Source organism: Polypterus senegalus, chromosome 2 (assembly GCF_016835505.1).
Source record: "Polypterus senegalus isolate Bchr_013 chromosome 2, ASM1683550v1, whole genome shotgun sequence".
Taxonomy (NCBI): Eukaryota; Metazoa; Chordata; class Cladistia; order Polypteriformes; family Polypteridae; genus Polypterus; species Polypterus senegalus.
The window spans coordinates 151,206,363-151,230,931 of record NC_053155.1 but is presented as its reverse complement, the minus strand read 5'-3'; the positions used below and the strand labels follow the sequence as shown (position 1 = coordinate 151,230,931).

General features: G+C 37.6%; 1 protein-coding gene across 3 annotated transcripts in view; it reads left to right on the top strand.

Annotated features, from left to right (window-relative positions):
• The window catches only part of cep97 (centrosomal protein 97), a 42,402-nt gene extending 20,680 nt beyond the window's left edge, over window positions 1-21,722 (top strand). For all 3 annotated transcript variants that reach the window (XM_039744822.1, XM_039744820.1, XM_039744823.1), the window contains 3 exons: window positions 5,487-6,180; window positions 17,055-17,130; window positions 20,664-21,722. In XM_039744822.1, coding sequence (XP_039600756.1) covers window positions 5,487-6,180; window positions 17,055-17,130; window positions 20,664-21,278 — 1,385 coding nt within the window. In that variant the 3' untranslated portion in view covers window positions 21,279-21,722. The remainder of the gene's footprint in view (window positions 1-5,486; window positions 6,181-17,054; window positions 17,131-20,663) is intronic.
• The last annotated feature ends 2,847 nt before the right edge of the window (window positions 21,723-24,569 follow it).

Here is a 24,569-nt window from a genome sequence, read left to right as displayed (position 1 = left end):
CCAAGTACTGGGTTTCCACCCTGGTGATACTTTGCCAGGCCTTTACTGTAGCTGCCTTCAATTGCTGCTTGTTTGTTGGACTTTCTGCTATTAGTTTTGTCTTCAGCAAGTGAAATGCATATCCGGTTGGGTTGAGGTCGGTTGATTTACTTGGCCTTTTGAAGAATGTTCCACTTATTTTCTTTGAAAAGCACTTGATTTGCTTTTGCAGTATGTTTTGGCTCATTGTCCATCTGTACTGTGAAGTGTCATCCTATCAGCTTTATAGCATGTGGCGGAATCTGAGCAGATATTATAGCCCTATACACTTCAGAATTTATTGTGCTACTTATGCCAACAGTCATATCATCAATACACACTTGTGACTGACCTCTGTTCGTAGCCATGCATTATTGCTCCATAAAACTGCCTCCAACATTTTTCACAGATGTAAGTAAATGGATGACTTTATGCATGTTCATTAAGTCTTTGCCTTTTTATCAGTTCCAGGGGTGATAATTACGGGTTCGAATTTTGAAGAACATGGAATTAACTGTTTGTTACTATAATTGTGCTTTTCAGTCTGAGGCCTTTCATACTAGAACAACAACATAACAGTTTTGTTTGGTAGAGTTTCAACAGCATATCAGTGTAGATTCAAAAGGTACTAATGCATGTGTAGAGACCAAATATCGCCCCAATATATCCATGCTGAAGTATTATCTGTCAGTGCCAACCTACCATATGTTTTTTGACTATTCAAAATGATGTCTCCATTTCAGTATTTATTAGTCAAAATAGAAATCAAATTAGAGATAAATGCAAGTAGGAGACTTTTTTTTCCTAATTTTTAAGTTTAAGATATCAGTTAGTACTTTTTAACCATTTAACCTAAAAAGTGCAGATTTTTACATGAATTATTACATTTTATCCATCTATCCATCCATTATCCAACCCGCTATATTCCAACTACAGGGTCACAGGGGTCTGCTGGAGCCAATCCCAGCCAACACAGGGAGCAAGGCAGGAAACAAACCCCAGGCAGGGTGCCAGACCACCGCATATTACATTTTAACTAGTTTAAAATTAAATTACAGAGACTCTTCAAGTTTAATTTGACCAGTAAAAGTGAATTTTAAATATTTAAAATTACCTTCCCATACCCTCAAAATAATAAAGATAACTAAAATTATAATTCTGACTAGTCAGAATTTAAATTCAGACATCTGGAATTTCAATTTTATCTACAATATATACAGTAGGAAATACAGGAGAGTATGCAGAGGAAGAGGATGGCAAAGAAGAAGTGGGATAGTCCAAGAGATGCAGAAAGTAGAGAAGAGTACAAAGAGATAAGGTGAAGAGAGAGGTGGCAAAGACTAAAGAAAAGGCATATGATGAGTTGAATGAGAGGTTGGAAAATAAGGAGGGTGAAAAGGACCTGTACCGATTGGCTAGATAGAGGGACCAAGCTGGGAAAGATGTGCAGCAGGTTAGGGTGATAAAAGGATAAAGATGGAAACATACACACATGTGAGGAGAGTGTGTTGAGCAGATGGAAAGAGTACTTTGAGAGGCTGATGAGCGAAGAGAACGAGTGAGAGAAGAGGTTGGATGATGTGGAGATAGTGAATCAGGAAGTGCAATGGATTAGCAAGGAGGAAGTAAGGACAGCTATGAAGAGGATGAAAAATGGAAAGGCTGTTGGTCCAAATGACATACCTATGGAAGCATGGAGGTGTTTAGGAGAGATGGCAGTGGAGTTTTTAACCAGATTGTTTAATGGAATCTTGGAAAGTGAAAGGTTGTCTGAGGAGTGGAGAAGAAGTGTACTGGTGCCGATATTTAAGACAAAAGGGGATGTGCAGGACTGTAGTAACTACAGGAGAATAAAATTAATGAGCCACAGCATGAAGTTATGGGAAAGAGTAGTGGAAGCTAGGTTAAGAAGTGAGGTGATGATTAGTGAGCAGCAGTATGGTTTCATGCCAAGAATGAGCACCACAGATGCAATGTTTGCTCTGAGGATGTTGATGGAGAAGTTTAGAGAAGACCAGAAGGAGTTGCATTGCGTCTTTGTGGACCTGGAGAAAGCATATGACAGGGTGCCTCGAGAGGAGCTATGATATTGTATGAGGAAGTTGGAGTGGCAGAGAAGTACGTAAGAGTTGTATAGGATATGTACTAGGGAAGTGTGACAGTGGTGAGGTCTGCGGTAGGAGCGACAGATGCCTTCAGTGTGGAGGTGGGATTACATCAGGGATCAACTCTGAGCCCTTTTTTATTTGCAATAGTGATGGAGAGGTTGATAGATGAGATTAGACAGGAGTCCCCGTGGACTATGATGTTTGCTTTGATCTGTAGTGATAGTAGGGAGCAGGTTGAGGAGACCCTGGAGAGGTGGAGATATGCTCTAGAGTGTAGAGGAATGAAGGTCAGTAGGAAATAGACAGAATACATGTGTGTAAATGAGAGGGAGGTCAGTGGAATGGTGAGGATGCAGGTGTGACGATGCAGGTTTTGCTTCAAGCTCCCATCGCTGTTCAGGAGCCCTTGAACCCAACACCGTCGATTATAACTGAGGTGAGGTAGACAGTGAGGCAATAACATTTGAGCAAGGGGATGATGTAAAAAGGTGCAAAAGTGCTTTTATTTAAAATATCAAAACAAAAACAAAGTGTTCAATTAAATAGTGCTGTGCAGTTCATTCAAATTTCAATAAATAATCCAATAAAAGAAAACGTGGAGGTTAAAAACACTACAAAAACAATCCTTTAATAACGAGGTTGAAACAACGCTGGAAGCAGTCTTTAAAATCAACTACAAGCCTGGTGCCTCTTTTAAACTAACGTCTTACCTCCTTCTCCCGGTTGGGCTTTACAGCAGGCAAGACGCTCTCTCAGCAGCTGTCCATTCTTTCTCTCATACACACACAGGTCTGGAGTCCTCCCATTCCTGGCTTCGTTCTGGCACTCATCCCAGGCCCGAGACTTGGAAACCTTGGCATCCAGGATGCCCACACCAAGGACTTCACCTCCAAGCCTCCCGACTCCCGCTGCCGTTCTGGCCTTACACAGACAGTCTTTTTCATTGGTCTCTCCCGCTACATGATCGCTCAGCAGGAGCGACTTCTACTTCGACTCCCTGGTGTCAGCTTAACACCCAGGCTTCCACACAGCTGCTTCCGAGCGCTCTTTCGCTCGCTCGCCCACTCGCACCGTCTCTTTCTCCTGCTTTCTTCAGCCACCTCCGTCTTTCTTTCTCTCTTCTCCCGTTTTGTACTCTTATTCTGTTTTTTGTTCTCCTCTCCTCTCCTAACTGACTCACACTTCTTTATATTGAGAAGGGGGGCATAGCAGCTGCAGCACATTAGCAGCCTCAGGAACAATCACGGATGTGGGCAGTCCCTCACCTGTGCACTAGGTGAGAAACGCCCACACCACAGATAGCACCGAGATATGCTACGGCCACCATGCCCCCTCACTAAGCCGCCGTGAGCGCGGTGATTATTTATTTAAAACAACTGGCCTTTGCTGTGGACCCCTAACACCACATCAGGGAGTAGAGTTGGTGAAGGTGGATGAGTTTAAATACTTGGGATCAACAGTACAGAGTAATGGAGATTGTGGAAGAGAGGTGAAGAAGAGAGTGCAGTTAGGGTTGAATGGGTGGAGAAGAGTGTCAGGAGTAATTTGTGACAGACGGGTATCCGCAAGAGTGAAAGGAATGGTCTACAGGATGGTAATGAGACCAGCTATGTTATATGGGCTGGAGACGGTGGCACTGACCAGAAAGCAGGAGACAGAGCTGGAGATGGCAGAGTTAAAGATGGTGTGATGATGGATAGGATTAGAAATTAGTACATTAGAGGGTCAGCTCAAGTTGGACGGGTTGGGAGACAAAGTCAGAGAGGTGAGATTGTGTTGGTTTGGACAAGTGCAATGGAAAGATGCTGGGTATATTGGGAGAAGGATGCTAAGGATAGAGTTGCCAGGGAAGAGGAAAAGAGGAGGCCTAAGCGAAGGTTTATGGATGTGGTGAGAGAGGACATGTAGGTGATAGGTGTAAAAGAACAAGATGCAGAAAAAAGAAAGATATGGAAGCAGATGATCCGGTGTGGCAACCCTAACGAGAGCAGCTGAAAGAAGAAGAGAGAGGTCTAATTTTGAATTTTCATTAGTCAGAACATAATTTGAAATTATTATATTATTGAAAGACCCATAGAAGTCCCCAAGAAATCTTAACTATTCAATATGAAATTTTAGATCACTAAAATAGTAATTGGCACCAGACATTATCCTTTATACACAAAGGGATGGCATTATTGTGCCTAAATTACATGCCCAAAAATAAATGACTGTTATTGTGCTTATGTAATAAAGGAGCTGCAAATACATTGCATCCGGAAAGTATTCACAGCGCATCACTTTTTCCACATTTTGTTCTGTTACAGCCTTATTCCAAAATGGATTAAATTCATTTTTTTTCCTCAGAATTCTACACACAACACCCCATAATGACAACATGAAAAAAGTTTACTTGAGGTTTTTGCAAATTTATTAAAAATAAAAAAACTGAGAAATCACATGTACATAAGTATTCACAGCCTATGCTCAATATTTTGTTGATTCACCTTTGGCAGCAATTACAGCCTAAAGTCTTTTTAAATATGATGCCACAAACTTGGCACACCTATCCTTGGCCAGTTTTGCCTGTTCCTCTTTGCAGCACCTCTCAAGCTCCATCAGGTTGGATGGGAAGCATCGGTGCACAGCCATTTTAAGATCTCTCCAGAGATGTCGCCAGAAAAACTGACATAGGGAGAATTTGCAGCAGTTCCGGGTATGGCAATTGAACCCATGACTCTTGAACTGTAAAACTGCTTGCTGTAACACTTCAAAGACATACTAAACAGTACTTTCAAATCAAGGGTAGACTTCAGCCCTTTACAAATAACCAATCCTAGACAACTATGCATCATTAGAATCCTCCGAACCTCAGCTTTCCAGTGGTAATGGGTATTTCACTGTATGTGGCTTGATGTAAGTGGTATATTTGATAAGAACAGAGTAACTCGGCTATGATGCTTGTCTCAGGGTATCTGTGTGCAACTCGCATATTTCAATAAAGAATAATGAGGGCAGACAGCATTAAAGGTTATGATTTATCTGAACATCCTTGAGTATGTAAAAATACCATTATTGCTTTTGATTGACTTGTGGGTTTGTTGCAAACATCTTTGGAATATGGTGGTGTCCCACCAGTAGGACACCTAGTGCATATTAATTATGAAGTAATTTGTACCAAAAAGAATAAAACAACAAACTGATGGAGTTTGCTTTTTATTATGTGAAAAAAAAATCACTTTGATCTCTCTAATATCCATTAACCAATTAAAATTGATCTTTATTATACATGCTTCCTAATTAAGTTATTTTATACAAAACATTTTTTGGGTATTTTCTGCTTTAATGTTTAAAAATGTTTAAAAATTTTTGTCGTTTCAGCTGTTACACCCCAGATTAACACATGGTTAGGCTTGAATGACCCTACAAATCATTCCTATGCAGTTGAACATCGGTCACGAATTTCTTCGGCCCACAGAGATTCCTTATTTCTGGAAGATGTTCAGACAGATGAGGACAAGCTTAACTGCAGTTTACTATCTTCCGAATCTACCTTTATGCCTGTCACAGCAGGATCATGTCCACTTTTTCCTTCACAGGATTTAAGGCTTCAAAATGTAGATTGTGATCTCTCTGATGATGGTTGTACTGATACTACTGTTTTACAATTTAAAAAATACTCAGAAATTAAAGATCTTGAATATAATGAAGCATGTGGGAAAGAAATGGAAACAACAGCAAGTAGTGATGCAAAAACTTCAGGTCTGAGTTCTAATTTGCAGCCCAGTAATGGACTGTTGTATGATGGTAGCTGTGGATCTAAGGGCAAAACAATACCAATACCATTTCAAGGAATATTAAAGACTGAGGATCCTGAAAAAGAACCTGTCATTTCAGATGTCAGAAAGGAAGAACAGATAGTGGAAGGTTTCAGTAGGGCAGCTGTTAAACTTCAAGCATGCTGGAGAGGATATTTTACAAGAAACTTCAATCCCAGAGCTAGGGAGGTGCGTTCTGAAATTCGCCTCCGTCGAATGCAAGAGCACATCGTAATGTTGTCATCTGAATTAAAAGAGTAAGTTTTTTGTGTGTTTTCCTTATATAAGCATATTTGTTATTTATTTGAACTATTTTAATATTTCCTTTATAATTAACTGTGAACTATAAACGTTTGCGTTGGCGAGGGATAATGACTTCAGATCTGTACCCAGCTCTTTTCTTTACGCCTCTCTTATCGATTTTGCTTTTACACTTAGTGTTTCCAGTTTTTGCATTACAGCTCCTCATTCTAAATGACCTGTTTCTATATAATCTCCTGTACTAGTGGTTTTTCTGTGGCTTGACTATTAATTTACTCTTGCAGCAAAATTTACATTTTGTTTATTTAAAAAATATGCAGTTGAAGTCAATATAAATGCCTTAAATATTTTTTTGGTACAGAAGGAAAGGGCAAAATGGAAATAAAAGTAACTATGGAGTTCAGTAAAAACAAGTCATTAGAGCATAAACAAAATAATTATCTACACAAAGATGCTTGCCCCATTTAGTAAGCTTGAGTAAAAATAATAAAAATAAGCAACATTAAATATAAGTATTATATTGAAGCCAAGCATTATGCCTCCAGTTTGGAGTAATTTGGGTTTCAAACCAAATGATAAAGGAGAGCCTGAAAACTTCAACAATTTGTTTGGTGGCTTGGGTTTAAAAAGACAATTGGTAAATTGTCTTACAAGTGTGCCTGGAAAACACTAGTATTGACAATCACCTCTGTGGTTTGCTCCATGCCTGCCCTCTGTTGTGTCACTGTGCTTTGGGATTTTAAATGTCTGATTGTACTTAAGATTATTTTTATAAGCAGCCACAGTAGCCTTTCATTTTCCAATTATGAACTAGTGTTTTAAGTGTTGTGTTTGTTTAAAAACAATAAAAAATACCTTATACTTCTTAAAGCCTGAATTTTAGGGGCAGTAGTTTGTACCTATTACTAAAAATGCATATAGTTTAGCTTAATAAAGTGGGAAAATCTGCATTTTCAAGGCAAACCAATCTTTCATTAGTGACACTTTTTTCTGTTTATGAAAGTGGTTCAGGGTAGAAAAAAAAATCCCCAATTCATGCTTGCTTTGAGAGCCCTCTGATGTTACTAATTGTCTCTAAGTTGGACTCATTTTAATTTGATGGTGTGAATTTGAATGAGACAATTGAAATAATCATGAGATTAATTGCCTTTTAATTCAGCAAAGTACATGAATGGAGGCTTAATTTATTGTTAATTTACAATCAGTTTGGGATTGCTGTGATTGGGTGTATATTCTGGCTGCTCAAGACGCAAGGCATGGACATTTGGGTGGTGTGCCACCCTCACATGTGTCCTACAAAATTAAAGAAATGAGCTGCTCCATATGCTTATTCCAAAATTTAAATTTATTTACTGTAGTTTGTGCTTGAAATTATCCATATTCTTTAAACATTTGTGTAACTCAGCTCGTAATACTTGTGGCATGATGCAGATCTCTACAAGACTGTATTGCATTGTTAAAAAGTAAGTACAGCCCATAAAATGTTTTTTCTTTGTATAAACATATATGGGGACATATTAAGATTTTATCTTCATTTAAACAGTACCTTTAGATAAAGGTGATACATCTGTGGGAAAAGTAAGTATACCCTTAACTATGATATTTTGTATTGCTCCCACTGGTAGAAACAACCTTAAGTGTAAATTTCCAACTGTCTAGCAGTCTCTGACATCATCTGGGGGAAAAGTTTTCCCACTCCTCCAAGCAGAATTCTTTCAATTGTGGAATGTCTGAGGGGTGTCTTGCATGCTAAGTCTGTTTTGAATTCCCCCATTGCATCCTGATGGGAATCCAATTCTGACTTTGACTTTGCCATTCCTGGACCCTTTATTTCTTTCTTTTCAGTCAATCTTTGTTATATTTATTGGTATGTGTAGGATCATGTTGCAAGTTACACTTTTGGTTGAGCTTCAGTCTTCTAAACGATGTTATCACATTACCATTAGGCTCTGTCTGGTACAATGAATATTTCATATTCGATTCTGTGATGGCAGGCTACACAGACCGTAATGCAGTGATTCAGCAAAGCAGCCTCCAACTATAACATTTGCACAGTTGGTGTCTGGTTCTTCTGGTCAAATGCTGCTTTTGGTTTTTGCTACACGTACTGCATCTTCTGGTATTGAAGCCAAATAATTATCTTTGCCTTGTCTGTCCAGACCACATTGTTTCAGAAGTCCTAATGTTTACCTAGGTGTTTGTCTAACTTCACCCTTACTCTGATGTTCTTTCTGGACAGCAAAAATTTCCTCCTGGCGTACCTCATATGCAGGTGTAATTTGTGCAGCCTCTTTCTAATAGTAGACTTGTGCACTTTGACATCATGTGGCAAGAGATATCTGTAGGTCCTATGGTGAAATTCTGTACTTCTTGGAGACTTCTTTCAGCATCTTCTGTTTTGCTGTCAGGCTGAACTTGCTGAGGTAACATTGCCTGGACAAGTTAGCAGTTGTTTGAAATTTGTTAACAGAGTTTTGAGTTGTTTTAAAAAAAATATTGGGTCAGCTGACTTAAGTGTTTTATATTCAATATACAGTCATATGAAAAAGTTTGGGAATCCCTCTTCTTTGGATTTTTGTTTATCATTAGCTGAGCTTTCAAAGTAGAAACTTCATTTTTAATACAGTGCATCTGGGCTGTATTCACAGTGCATCACCTTTTCCACATTTTGTTATGTTACAGCCTTATTCCAAAATGGATTAAATATTTTTTTTCCCTCAGAATTCTACACGCAACACCCCATAATGACAACGTGAAAAAGGTTTACTTGAGGTTGAGGTTTTTGCAAATTTATTAAAAATAAACTAAGAAAGCACATGTACATAAGTATTCACAGCCTTTGCCATGAAGCTCAAAATTGAACTCAGGTGCATCTTGTTTCCCCTGATCATCCTTGAGATGTTTCTGCAGCTTAATTGGAGTCCACCTGTGGTAAATTCAGTTGATTGGGCATGATTTGGAAAGGTCCCACAGTTGAGAGTTCATGTCAGAGCACAAACCAAGCATGAAGTCAAAGGAATTGTCTGTAGACCTCCGAGACAGGATTGTCTCGAGGCACAAATTATGGGGAAGGTTACAGAAAAATTTCTGCTGCCTTGAAGGTCCCAATGAGCAGAGTGACCTCCATCATCCATAAGTGGAAAAAGTTCGAAAGCACCAGGACCCTTTCTAGAGCTGGCCGGCCATCTAAACTGAGCGATCGGGGGAGAAGGGCCTTAGTCTGGGAGGTGACCAAGAACCCGATGGTCACTCTGTCAAAGCTCTGGAGGTCCTCTGTGGAGAGAGGAGAACCTTCCAGAAGGACAACCATCTCTGCAGCAATCCACCAATCAGGCCTGTATGGTAGAGTGGCCAGACGGAAGCCACTACTTAGTAAAAGGCACATGGCAGCCCGCCTGGAGTTTGCCAAAAGGCACCAAGGACTTTCAGACCATGAGAAACTATTCTCTGATCTGATGAGACAAAAATTGAACTCTTTGGTGTGAATGCCAGGCATCACGTTTGGAGAAAACCAGGCACCGTTCATCACCAGGCCAATACCATCCCTACAGTGAAGCATGGTGGTGGCAGCATCATGCTGTGAGGATGTTTTTCAGCGGCAGGAACTGGGAGACTAGTCGGGATAAAGGGAAAGATGACCGTAGCAATATACAGAGACATCCTGGATGAAAACCTGTTCCAGAGCACTCTTGACCTCAGACTGGGGTGACGGTTCATCTTTCAGCAGGACAACAACCCTAAGCACACAGCCAAGATATCAAAAGAGTGGCTTCAGGACAACTCTGTGAATGTCCTTGAATGGCCCAGCCACAGCCCAGAATTGAATCTGATTGAACAGCTCTGGAGAGATCTTAAAATGGCTGTGCACCGATGCTTCCCATCCAACCTGATGGAGCTTGAGAGGTGCTGCAAAGAGGAATAAGCGAAACTGGCCAAGGATAGGTGTGCCAAGCTTGTGGCATCATATTCAAAAAGACTTGAGGCTGTAATTACTGCCAAAGGTGCATCGACAAAGTATTGAGCAAAGGCTGTGGAAAAGTGTTGCGCTGTGAATACTTTGTGGATGCACTGTATATGACATGCCTTATGGAAACAGTAGTATTTCAGCAGTGACATTAAATTTATGGGATTAACAGAAAATATGCAATATGCATCATAACAAAATTGGACAGATGCATAAATTTGGGCACCACAGATATTACATAAATACTTAGTTGAGCCTCATTTTGCAAATATAACAGCCTCTAGACGCCTCCTATAGCCTTTGATGAGTTTTGTGGATTCTGGATGAAGGTATTTTTGACCATTCTTCCATACAAAATCTCTTCAATTCAGTTAAATTTGATGGCTGCCGAGCATGGACAGCCTGCTTCAAATCATCCCATAGATTTTTGATGATATTCAAGTCAGGGGACTGTGACGGCCATACCAGAACATTTGTACTTCTCCCTCTGCATAAATGCCTTTGTAGATTTCAAACTGTGTTTTGGGTCATTGTCTTGTTGGAATATCCAAACCCTGCGTAACTTCAACTTTGTGACTGATGCTTGAACATTATCCTGAAGAATTTGTTGATATTGGGTTGAATTCATCCAACCCTCAACTTTAACATGGGCCCCAGTCCCTGAACTAGCCATACAGCCCTACAGCATGATGGAACCTCCACCAAATTTGACAGTAGGTAGTAGGTATTTTTCTTGGAATGTGGTGTTGTTCTTCCGCCATGCAAAGTGCTTTTAGTTATGACTAAATAACTCCATTTTTGTCTCATCAGTCCAAAGCACTTTGTTCCAAAATGAATCTGGCTTGTCTAAATGAGCATTTGCATACAACAACGACTCTGTTTGTGGCGTGAGTGCAGAAAGGGCTTCTTTCTCATCACCCTCCCATACAGATGTTCTTTGTGCAAATTGCGCTGAATTGTAGAACAATGTACAGATACACCATCTGCAGCAAGATGTTCTTGCAGGTCTTTGGAGGTGATCTGTGGGTTGTCTGTAACCATTCTCACAATCCTGCACATATACTGCTCCTGTATTTTTCTTGGTCAAAGGGAAGCACAACTTGCAATTGACCACCTTAAATACCTTTTCTCATGATTGGACACATCTGTCTATGATGTTCAAGGCTAAACGAGCTAATCCAACCAATTTGGTGTTGCAAATAATAAGTATTGAGCAGTTACATGCATTCAAATCAGCAAAATTACAAATGTACCTAGATTTTTGCACAGCCAGTTTTTCATATTTGATTTAATTTCATACAACTAAATACTGCTTCACTATATATAACTGTATATTTGTAAAGCAAATTAAAATGAATCACAACTATGTGTGTATATATATGTGTGTGTGTGTGTGTGTGTGTGTGTATATATGTATATATTTATGTGTGTGTGTGTTTATATATATATATATATATATATATATATATATATATATATATATATATATATATATATATATATATATAATAAAATATGGATGTTGAAAGAACCTGTGCTTTTAGTATCAGTTGATTCCAATGTTTCAAAAATAACTGTGGTAGTATGTAATGACAGTTGGTACTGCACTTATGCTTAACTGCACAAAGATGAATTACTCCAAAAAGCAAAGTATTGTGTGAGTAAAACAGGAGTAAGAACTACATATAAAAATGGCTCTTGGAGATGATCATATAGCACTGCATAACCACATGTTGAAAAGAAAAGCCGTGGCTGGAAATTCTTTGTCTTCAATCGTGCTTATCCATTCATCCATCCTCTTCCACTTATCTGAGGTCGGGTCGTGGGGGCAGCAGCTTGAGCAGAGAGGCCCAGACTTCCCTCTCCCCGGCCACTTCTTCTAGCTCTTCCGGGAGAATCCCAAGGCGTTCCCAGGCCAGCCGGGAGACATAGTCCCTCCAGCGTGTCCTGGGTCTTCCCCGGGGCCTCCTCCCGGTTGGACATGCCCGGAACACCTCACTAGGGAGGCGTCCAGGAGGCATCCTGATCAGATGCCCGAGCCACCTCATCTGACTCCTCTCGATGCGGAGGAGCAGCGGCTCTACTCTAAGCCCCTTCCAGATGACCGAGCTTCTCACCCTGTCTTTAAGGGAAAGCCCAGACACCTTGCGGAGGAAACTCATTTCAGCCGCATGTATTCGCAATCTCGTTCTTTCGGTCATTACCCATAGCTCATGACCATAGGTGAGGGTAAGAACGTAGATCGACTGGTAAATTGAGAGCCTTGCCTTACGGCTCAGGTCCTTTTTCACCACGAAGGACCGATGCAGAGCCCGCATCACTGTGGACGCCACACCGATCCGCCTGTCGATCTCACGCAACATTCTTCCCTCACTCGTGAACAAGACCCCGAGATACTTGAACTCCTCCACTTGGGGCAGGATCTCGCTCCCAACCTTAAGAGGGCACTCCACCTTTTTCCGGCTAAGGACCATGGTGTTGGATTTGGAGGTGCTGATTCCCATCCCAGCCGCTTTGTGCTTATTATTAATAAATAAATAAATAAATAATTAAAAGCCTGCTTGCTTTATTACAACTTTTATTCCTTTATAGAGTCATTTCATAAATAGCATCAGGCATGGTTTGTGAAAGCAAAGATGTCATTGATTAGATGTGAGTTTTAATTGTTGATGTTGTAAGAATAGACGAAATGATGGCAAGAATAATTGATATTTAATACCTTGTTCTATACAAACCCTGTAAAGGAATGGAGGCTTTGCATTCTTTCTCTGATTATATTGAACATGTTTACACGTGTGCATTTAAGCATTGCTCAATTTTATAACCACTTTATACAGTTCACTGTTGTGAGGGACACGTTGTAGGCACTATGCACTGTTATGCATGTAGGACAATGTGTGCTGGCAAGTATGATCAGCTGTAACAAGTAAAATTTTGTGGCAAGCTTGTAAATGAAGTGGCTATTTGGCTTGCCTACACTGGCAATGAAATTACCTGCTTTATTTGTTAATACCAAAATAAAAACTATTTAATTCGAAGCAAAAATCACAACGATTATGCCAGCTAGTAGGACGGGCAGAACAACAGACTTCATTACTAAATGCAAATATTGTACTAAAGTTGTATAATTTGGTTTTTGAAAGAAAACTAATGTACATTTGAAATATTACCCAAAATGTGACAAATGTAGTGAAAGCACATATCATAAATTTTGAGAGGTACATTGGTGAGTGTGTAATTTCTACCAGTTGAACTACAGGTCCAGTTAGTATTTTACTTCAGGACAAGTACTCTGACCAAGCAATACATTTTATGTTAAAATATCCTAGTTATTTTGGAATTCACTAATTCAATAGTACAAAGATAACAATGTTTGTCTTTTATATTTAGTAAGCAGTAGTTTGAAGTTACTGGAGAGAAAATGTCAGAATAAATTTGAAATGTGAACATGGTAGGATAATTTGGGTAGTCCGTGTTGATGTCATCCTTTTATAAACCCTATGCTGGAATTTACACAAGATTATAAAATGTCCCCCATTTTTTGTTACACTGTGGATTGAATCCCTATGTCTTTCATTAAAAATCAAGCCCAGCATTGTACTTTGATATTTATAAATGCCAATGCTAGTTTGCTTAAATGATATTTGTTTAACTTCTTCTTAATGAATATACCAGTATTTTAAACTTGCACTTACTATTGTGATAGTGGGGCATAGTCAAGTGATTGGCAGGCAGTGTGGTTTAATGTTTAGGGCTTTAGACAACAATCCCTGTGGTTTAAATCCTGCTAACGACACTTTGTGACCATGAGCATGTCACTTCACCTTTCTGTGCTCCAATTGTAAAAACAAAAAAATGGAACCAGTTATATCTCAAATGTTGAAAGTCACCTTGGATAAAGGTGTCAGTCAAACAATAGATTAGTATTTATATATAGGGTGGTTCAGATCTAATTACGCAGTTTTCATTACGCTATAACTTAAGTTTATTACATAGAAAATCACCCAAAAAATCCCGGACCATCGAGAAGTGTGCGAGCTGACATGAAGAATCGTCTTCGTGCCGAACTGGAATCGTCCTTGCATAAATCAAAGTCATCCAGACGATCTGGATTTGCATAATTTGATCTGGACCACCCTGTATTTTATATTCCATTGCCAAAAAAGGCATAACATTTTTCACTTACGTAAATGATAGAGGTACTTTTAATAAAAAACATTGTTGAATAGGATTTCTGTTTTTGCCATGACATCGAAAGGTATGGAGTATTGTGAAATTTCACTGGTGTTGGTATTAAATGCTAAAATACTGGTATCATTACATCACTATAGATGTGCTACAATTGACATGTTTTGTAATGGTTCCAAATTATACATCTGCATATACATGCTTTTTCTTTTTTGTTAACAGTCTGTAGAGTATTTACTAGCCTTGTGAATGTTATAAAGTAAATACTGTATTTGCGGTATGGCAACTTTGCATCCAGTGTTCTTGACTTCTTGTTGAAATATTCTTCCTGGACGGTACAGATGTGTACTTTACATGGCTTGAGCTGGGGACGAATCTGTAAAGTTGAGCTAGAAATTCTGAGTAGGGCAGTGTTGTTTTGGTGGAAAAGGAACCATTTTAACAAACCCAGCAAAGCTTTACTTTCACTTTTAATACCTGTGAACCATGAAGTAACATCCATAATACAATTTGGCATTATAAAAAAATCACACTGATTTTTGTTTCAGTAATTAATATTGTATTATCCTATTATTATTCTTAAAGTAATATGGCTGTGTAATTGGTTTCCTCCAGTAATTTTAACAAATTCAAAGTTCAACAGGGCACATCGTATTTTTAAATGTTTAGTGCACAATGAATGTGCCCTATGTTGACTATCTATAGTATTATTGTAATTACACATCTCAATTCACCTGTTAAACAAATACACAAGCTCAAAATGAAAATAAAATGGCCAGTAATGCAGTTTACCCCATAAATGATTCATGTAACATTTAATAATTCACAGAAAATTTTGAAGGTTTCTATATTAATTCCTGCTTGTAATGTTTCACTAGAGGAGATGATGTAAAATGGACGGATGAGGGCTTACAAACTGAATGGGTGGCTAACTTCTGGTGTGATGTGAAGTAGTGGTTAGTGTAGTTTTTTGCCCAATGAAAAAGTACAAGAATTTTCTGGGCATAAGTTTAACCCCTTATGAATAAGTCGGTGTTTCCCAATCTGTGGGCTGTGGCGCACTGTTAGACTGTGGTGGCATTGCACTCGATTCACCAAGGGGGACTACCCCCAGTCCACCAGCTCTGATGATTGCAATAAATTCATGGAGGTAGGGTGCATTGCAGACACATTGGTATGTGAGAAACCAAGTACACCACAAAGGTTTTGAAACACTGCCCTACAGGCTTTTTTTGACATTATTGTGTGTAAATTATATTGAGTGTAAATTACCAAAAATAAACCGCTATTGCACATAATCTCTCAAAACAAGTATTGCAGCTGCAGTTACATTTTTAAAGAAAAAAAAAATATATACACACACACACCATATATTACTCTTAAGCAACAAGTAAACAACTTATAACTATGTACATATAATTATATACTCTTCCACACATTTATATTCATAATTAGTTTTCATGATAGTTCTTGAAATTATTTCTGTTAACCACTAGATACAGAGAAACATTACATTTTGTATAATAGATTAGAGTTTTTGTGCTGTAATTTACATATCTCCTGTACAATTGCCCCACAAACTTGTAGTGTAATTTTATGTATATTTTTTTTTTGCATGTTGTGTCTGGAATAAACAATGTACATACATTTTCATATCTGGTATTGGGTTAAAGGGGTGGGGACAATGCCTGTGCTGGCAGCCCTGTGCGCAGGGCAGGAAGCAGCCCTAGTCAACACACACACACCCCACTCATACAGCTAAATCAGTGTTTCTCTGCCACTTTTGGGTCTTAGTGACTGGGTTGCAAGCATGTGCGGGCTTATTTATAGTATAATCCCTCCTGCCTAGGGATCAACATTACAGTGAAATTATTATTATTATCTTTTTTTTTTTTTAGCCCATTTCTAATTGTACTCACTCCAAGGCCCAAACTAGGATGGGCAAATTGATACCATAGTACTCAATACTTCGATACTTTAACTATACTTATTTGGTATCGAGTACCATTAAAAAAATATCAATTACTATTTTTTTTTTTGTAAGATACAGTAGCAAGGTTCTTACAAAGGTATAGAATGTACTTTCCACTTTCACGTGGTGAAATGAACACATACGTTGTGATGTTAGAACACTATACACCTACGCCCCATGCGCAAGTGCAGATTGTGTATGATGATGGCAAACCAAAAGCATACCTTGTATGCTGGTACTGGCAACAAGGGTGGAGTCAATATAAGCACACTTAGAAAGAGCAGTGTAGACTATGTAGATTTTATTTAACGTTCAAAAAGTTCCATAAAATCAAATAAAAGTTTGGAACATTGCTGTATTTGCTTTTGCATATTGATTTTTATTAAATCAAATCAAAAATCCCAAATATATTGCCCAGCCTAGGGATTTTATAGAAAAGCTGAGTATACAGATTTCTCAGGGCTAGTAATATTTTCTTTCTTCTAATTCATAAAGTTTATATTAATATTATGCTGTCAGTTGTTTATTCGTTTATTTTTGTCTAACAGCCAAACACAATTTTTCCATATACAGTATAGCATTGCAATAATTATGATATGCAGAGGTGACATTTATCAGTTTTCTTTACTTATGTGCTAGTTTACTGTTTGCTTAAAAGATCTGTGTTTCATGTAAATGTATTTATGATTTAAACGTTTTAGTTTAATATGAATATATGAATGCTTACCCACATGGTACTATTTTAGGACAAAAAAGGAACTTGAAGAGGAAAGAATTAATAGATTGGTACAAGAAGAGGCCCTTAAATATTTGTGGAAACAGGTACGTATGCACTTTAATGATGTTTTCCTCAGTGTTGAACTTGTTATGTAAGATGTATGTGATAATTGCAGAAACCATGACACATAAGCTGGGATATTGCTTATCATCAAATTAACTACATGAAATACTGTAATACTAATTGATATAAATAGTCACATGTATATTTCATTAAGACATTTAGTTATTTTGCTTTATTCAGGTATATACACTGTGAAATAAACAAACTAAGGTTGCAGGAGTAGGAATTGGTGTGCACAATAGAATACCACAAGTGATGACTACAACATTGAGTAATGCTGTTTTGTTCATAATAGTCTTTGGACAATGTATGGGTGTGATTATAGTCCTTGTAAACTGGAGTTCCTGTGACTATGGAAGAGATGGAAGCAGCAGATTGGGGTTACTGATCTTTCTCTGGGTCAGTGATGTCAGAGCTGTGAAGAAAATAAAAATAGGCAGACACATGACTTAAGGGGTTTCTTCTGACATCCTCTCCTGTGAGATTCTACAGTCAAAATAACATACTTCTGAAAACGATGAGATTGAATATCTACGTTTTAACTGCCATGGGATGTTAATCTTGCAGGCCTTCATTTACGATCAAAAATATGATTTATTTTAGCATATTAAATTTATTATTATCTAGTTCTTTTTTATTTCCCATAAATGATATTATTAAATTGTATTCTTTGTAATAACAATACAAAAGTTTAAAGTTATAAAATTTATATTGTGTATTATAAAACAACATAAAACATCCATCCATCCATTTGCTAACCCGCCGAATCCGAATACAGGGTCACGCGGGTCTGCCGGAGCCAATCCCAGCCAACACAGGGCACAAGGCAGGAACCAATCCTGGGCAGGGTGCCAACCCACCGCAGGACACATACAAACACACCCACGCACCAAGCACACACTAGGGCCAATTTTTAGAAGCACCAATCCACCTAACCTGCATGTCTTTGGACTGTGGGAGGAAACCCACGCAGACACGGGGAGAACATGCAAACTCCACGCAGGGAGGACCCGGGAAGCGAACCCGGGTCTCCTAACTGTGAGGCAGCAGCACTACCACTGCGCCACCGTGCCGCCCTAACATAAAACAACCTAAACATATCATCAAAGTAACAGGAAAATGTCCAACACATAGAAAATGCAAGTTTCAAAAGAAGTTTTAAGTTGATTTTTAAACTATTTAATTGGGACTAAAGGTCTGATATGTAAAGGATGAATTCCAAAGCTTGGGTACAGCATAGATAAAAGTTATGTTAAAGACAGTAGAATGATGCTAACAACAATAGACAATGAATACAGCATCATCCATGGAGGGCAATATAAAATAATCATATAGTTGTTAGTAAAAGTGGCTGTTGAGTAACCTTATAACCTGTTTAAAAATAATTTAATTAAGGGACAGTTTTTTATGTGCTTTCTTATGGTTGTGTACAGTTTGCCAGGTTGGCAGAAGTATTAAAGTGACTGTACAGGTTCTAAGAAATAAAGGGTAACCACATAGGAACAGTAGCACTGCTTTGACGCTGGGTGCCGCCAGTCTGCAAAACCGAGCAAAAAATTTGTGTACGACAGGGTATGAGGTACTGTGGAAAAGTGTGTGGCTTTACGCCAAGTGTAGGTTTTATACATCGCGATTTGAACGTGGAAACATTCTTATACAATATTTCTGTGCGTACGCACCGTTTATGCATGAGGCCCCAGATGTTGACACGGAAAGTGAAACTGATACATATGGCACCGTATAACTGCACCACCGTGATATGTCTGAGGTTTGTCAATTTTAACGGTTCCTTGTAAAGGATCAAAAATCAAGGTAAAATTTTAGTTCAGGTACTGTAAAAATGCATCTATTAGTTATATACTGTTATGTAACAAGACATTAACATTGGTTTCTTTTGGTGTTAATAATACTTACAAATCATCAGTAAAGTGGTTATTCATTTTGGTGTGCCAGAATATCTTAACTTTGGAATGGTCAGAGGTAGTATAAGTAAGAGTTGTTTCTCTTGTTATTGCCTACTTCAGTTTAGGACTTGGGAATCTTTCATATTCACTAAAAAGTTTAGCAGCGTATCCAAAGGCCACCATGCATAGAGAAACGTAACCACTTTTTTTGATGCTTTGTAAGTGTAATTAAGTTCAAAAGAATAATTTGTTTAGATCTTGTTACATGACAGTATAGGAGTAATAGATGCACTTTGTTTAGTATGTAAACTAAAGTGTTAGCAAAATCAAAACTAACACATGCTTAATCACTGACCTTGAGATAGTCTGAAATGATCCCCCACATGCCTTTGTTTGAACTTTATTTTTAACTTCCTTGGAGCGGCCCTTAGAGGGGTAGGACCAGCAACCTTGAAACGGTGTATGACAACACTCCACATGCCTGTATTACCAAAGTATTACTGCTTTTTTCCAATGTTTTGTGAGAAGTTTGACCCTTTGTATCCCATTAGGGGGTGAAGCCATGGTGTTGGTTGATGAAGCATTAAGAAATTCAAGTCCTTATCATTTTTGTTGAAGGCACCGATTGGTTTACTCTTAATCATAAGGGTGTAACTTCCTGCAAAAATATAGTCCAAAATGGTCTAAAAATTGGGTTTTGTTTTGGTTCTAAAGGGCCAAAAATAGGGGCAAGTCCCCAAAAAAGCTTGGTTCTTGCATAACTAGAGGAGTCAAACAGTATATCATATGTGGGGGTTTTACTAACCCGATTTTCAAAGTGTTCATAGGCAGTTCTTATCAACAGAGTTTTTTTTAACTAGGTTTGAATGATTTTTCTTTAGTTTATTTAAGTTTTGTCTGGTTGTCTGCCATTCTTTTACAATTGCAAGGCTTCACCTCCTTCTTATCCTTTAATATGAATTAAGCAGGTGTTAAAATATTATCATATTTCCAACCATCTTCTAAATCATAGTAATAGTTACATTAGACATTTTATTCTTTATTTTTGCATGCCTTTTTCCACTTTTAGTTTTTGTTTAACCTTTTAATTTACTTTTGGTTAAAGTAATTATTTTAGCATTTTTAGTTTAATTTGCATGTCAAGGTGTGTACTAAGAGAACATTATTACATTATTTGCAGCTTTTTTTTCCTAGTTTGGTTCATGACAAACATAAATAGATTTTTAACTCTCACTGTTATACAGAAAATAAGTACATCTTAATATTTTTAAATTACCTTTCTGACAGTTTAGAAGTGTGTTTCCATCAGGCCTCTCACTGCACCCTACACTTATGAAAATACCATTGTGTATGATCTTATCAAACACGACTCGCTTATTTGTAAAAGTTGGGGGAAAAAAATACAGAGGTTGAGAGTAATGGTGTGTCCAGGCCAATTTAATATACAATAAAAAACGTGAAGGCATATAGTGTATTGTTTTTCAGTATATTATTTTTATTATTTGCCCCTGCTGTTTTGGTACTGTTATTATAAACTGCGGTGTAATGCTTGTAATATGTAAATTTGTTGACTTTTTTTTTTTTTTTTCTTTTCCCCTTGCCAAACACAGCTTCAGTCGCTTCAGCAGTGGCAACAGTCTGTGTGCCAGCAGCTTCCATTACTCTCTCATCAGGGACTTCCTGTAACAAGTACATTGGCTTCAGCTGAACTATCTCCATCTAGTGACAACAATCCAAAGCAGCCTGTGGTTAGCATAAGCAAAGATGATCACCATTTTTGTGAACAGTCCTTCCCTGATTCTGGCTTTCACTCTAGCTCTGGAGGAGATGAACGTAATATTCTTAAAGATACTTTGTTTTCTGGAGATTGTACTACAGAGGAGAGTTTAAGCTCAGACACTGGATCGTCAGTAGAAACTGTGAGACCATTAATAGAAGAAATTACTGATAAAAAAGAGAACCCAGAGGGTGGAGAGGAAAGCAGTGGAGAAAGTTCCCGCAGTGAGCAAGACAGTAGCCTCCTTCAGCAGTACCTAAACTCTGTCCAATTGCTGGATGAGGCAGAAGAACTGGTTGATCAGAAAACAGACAATCCTTCAATGATCATTTCAGAATTGGGAGAAAACACTCCTTGCCATAAACAGCAAACTGTTCCTACTCCTGAAAAACCACAACATATGGAAGAGTCGGTGTTGCAATCAGTGCAATTGGAAGGTGGTGTGTAAAAGGGCATAGAACAGAACTGCTTGAAGATATATTTTAATAATAACCAGAGAAGTACAGATATTTTTAATCTTAAATTGATTATGGTTCAGTAAAAATTAATTAATGTACTTGTTGCATTTTGAAAACTGACTAATCAGTACTATTCATCTTATTTCATTGTATTTCTTATCATGGTAATTTGTAATTTTTTTTTCTTGCACTTTCTGTTTCTCAGATGTTGGCGCTTCATTAAGCCTCATACAAAACAAAACAAACATTATAGCTCCCTTGAAGGATGCTATGACACTATGCAAGAATATTGACAACATTTTTAAAAGTATAACATTTCCTTAAATCTATTGTGGTAATTCTTTGTTTCTAAAAAGCAAAAATCATTGCTCATTTTATCCATCCCAATCTTTTGACTGCATTGGGCAATAAATGCGTTCATCGTTTTTCATGAAGTTTCATTATCTTCCAAATAGTCTTTTTTTTTTTTTTTTTTAATAAAAGCTCAAGCAGGTAGCTTAATTGAGCACAAATGAATTTAGGTACAGGTAATGGAATGACCCTTCCTTGGTAAGTAAGCACATGTTAAATTAAATTGGTGGATTTATATAAATAAAATAAAAAAAAAAATAAGAAATCAGTATCTCCTGGAAAAAGCATGCCTTCTCTATTGTTTTAGTATTTATATATGCATACAGCTTTTATGAACTTAACTTGGACAACAAGACTGTTTGCATGCTACCTCTCTATTACACTCTTTTTGTTTGAAATATTTAGAAAGTTTTTTTTATTATTTTGTCTATAGAATTTTGTGCAGTGATTGAAACATTTTTAAACAATTTTTTAATTCAATTGCAAATTTTTTAATTAAAAGCAAGGTTGTAGTTTCTATTTTTTTTATAGAACGATTTTCAGACTTTTTTTTTGAAGCTTGTGATGCTAAGAGTTCATCCCTCTTCAAACCCTTTTCAGAAATGTAGCTGGATTCATCCATCCATCCATTTTCTAACCCGCTGAATCCGAATACAGGGTCACGGGGGTCTGCCGGAGCCAATCCCAGCCAACACAGGGCACAAGGCAGGAACCAATCCTGGGCAGGGTGCCAACCCACCGCAGGACACACACAAACCCACCAAGCACACACTAGGGCCAATTTAGAATCGCCAATCCACCTAACCTGCATGTCTTTGGATTGTGGGAGGAAACCGGAGCGCCCGGAGAAAACCCACGCAGACATGGGGAGAACATGCAAACTCCACGGGAGGACCCGTCTCTCTAACTGCGAGGCAGCAGCGCTACCACTGCGCCACCGTGCCGCCTAGCTGGATTCATCAAAAAGTAAAAGCCTTAATTCACACATACAGTGTTATATTTTTTCAGTTTCGTTAAGTGCATTTTGATAAACAAGATATACATTGACAATGATAATCAAAATACATGTTTTGTTCAAGTTTTCTTAAGGCACTAATTTGTTGTAAAATGATTTTGATTTGTTATTAAAACACTGTGAATATCAAGATATTAGAAATTCTGGTGGCATATATTATTAAAATAGAACTGTGTAGCTAAAACTGATTGATTTTCATGCACTACACCAATATTCTGCAGCGATTATATTCTCTTAATGGGAGAATTGCCTGAGCACCATATCATTTAAACTGAATCAGAATTCCCTTATCTGCTATGGAGATGCTCTTCCATTTTAATTTCTTTGTCAAAACATTGATATTTTTATATCACCAGAGAAAATATCTGGTGCTAGCTGAAATTTTTAGCCTTTCAAACATGGGTTACAATTTGGATGCTAATATAATGAAAGTTTTATGTTCATATGACAGTCATGGTTTGTGGCTTTTTTGACATTATAGTGTTTATATTTCTTATTGCTCCATGGTTATTGAAATGTTATAGTGGCTGCATGTTATTTCTGTGGCAAGTCTGACTTGCACTATTTAAGCATGAGTAAAGATCTGAGCAACTAAATGTTGAAAAATTGTGTACAGAAATAAAGAGTTTAAGCATATTTACCAATTAATAATAGAATAAATTAAAAAATAATAGAATGTTTTAAAATGTTGTATTACAAATACGTTTTAATAAAATACAGACGTGGTGCATTTGACTAAGTTGTTTTGAAGCAGGATATCTCATTCAACCAAGTGTTTTTTTTTTTAGTAGAACATCTTGTTTATACCAGTCAAGGGTGCATAAAGCGTATACGATGATGTCCACCAATTATTAAAAAGAAAAAACTCAAATTAATTTTGGTCTCTACTTTGAACTGCCTGTCAGTGTCTGACACCAGATCCTGATGAATCCAATATCAGGACCTAAAAAAAACCCCGGCAATTTAGCTTAATGCAAGGGAAGAAGGCCCATGTGGTGGCATTTTAAGTTTTTATACAAAGATGATTTATGGAGCCTTATCATTATCCACTCCATTACTACACATCAGTGTTCAAAGTTGGACAGCAGGCTAAGAATTGAATTGGATGAGTGCCATAAGAAATTCCTACTTTAATGATCTGCTTTTTTTAAAACCGATAAATTCTTGGTGCATCTCAAAAACTTCAAATATATGTATACTTTAAAAAGACGTAGTACTTTCAGCTGTCAATTGTATGTTAGCGTGACGCTTCACACAGAGCACAATTTTGCTGAAGTGGAACTTAATTTTATTCAATGTACAGTTATATATATATATATATATATATATATATATATATATATATATGACTTCCTTTGTTGACAGTAAAGTACCCCTACTGCTGAGCTGCATGAAAAGCAGAAAGCATGGCATATAACTAGAGCTGGATTCTGAGGCTCTACAATTTGCAAAGTGTCACAGACGGAGTTCTGCTTCATTTTGTTAGTGCACAACTCTAAATTGTAATAACAGTAATATTTTACATTTTATTCACATTTAAAATGTGACCAGAGGAAGGAGACTTTTTTTTTTGGTATTACAAGGCCACATGTTAAATGTATCACTTCTGCATAAATTCTTTCTTTCATTATCCTAATGTATTTGATTAATTGACCTAAATAATGTTTCTTCATTGATAGTAAACTTGTATTTAGAATGTAACGTTTTATTTAGATGTGTTAACTTCTTTCTTTATTTTTACTGTGCACTATGCAGTAGCTAGTGCTCTTGGGCCATATCGGTTGAATAGTCACATCTGTCCATCAGTCAATTTGAACTCATTATGTCAGGACTTCTTTATGGCCAGATGTCTGTCAGTATACAAAAATGCATGTTTTAATGAGTTTCTTGTAGAAAATATTTTCCTTGAAATTTC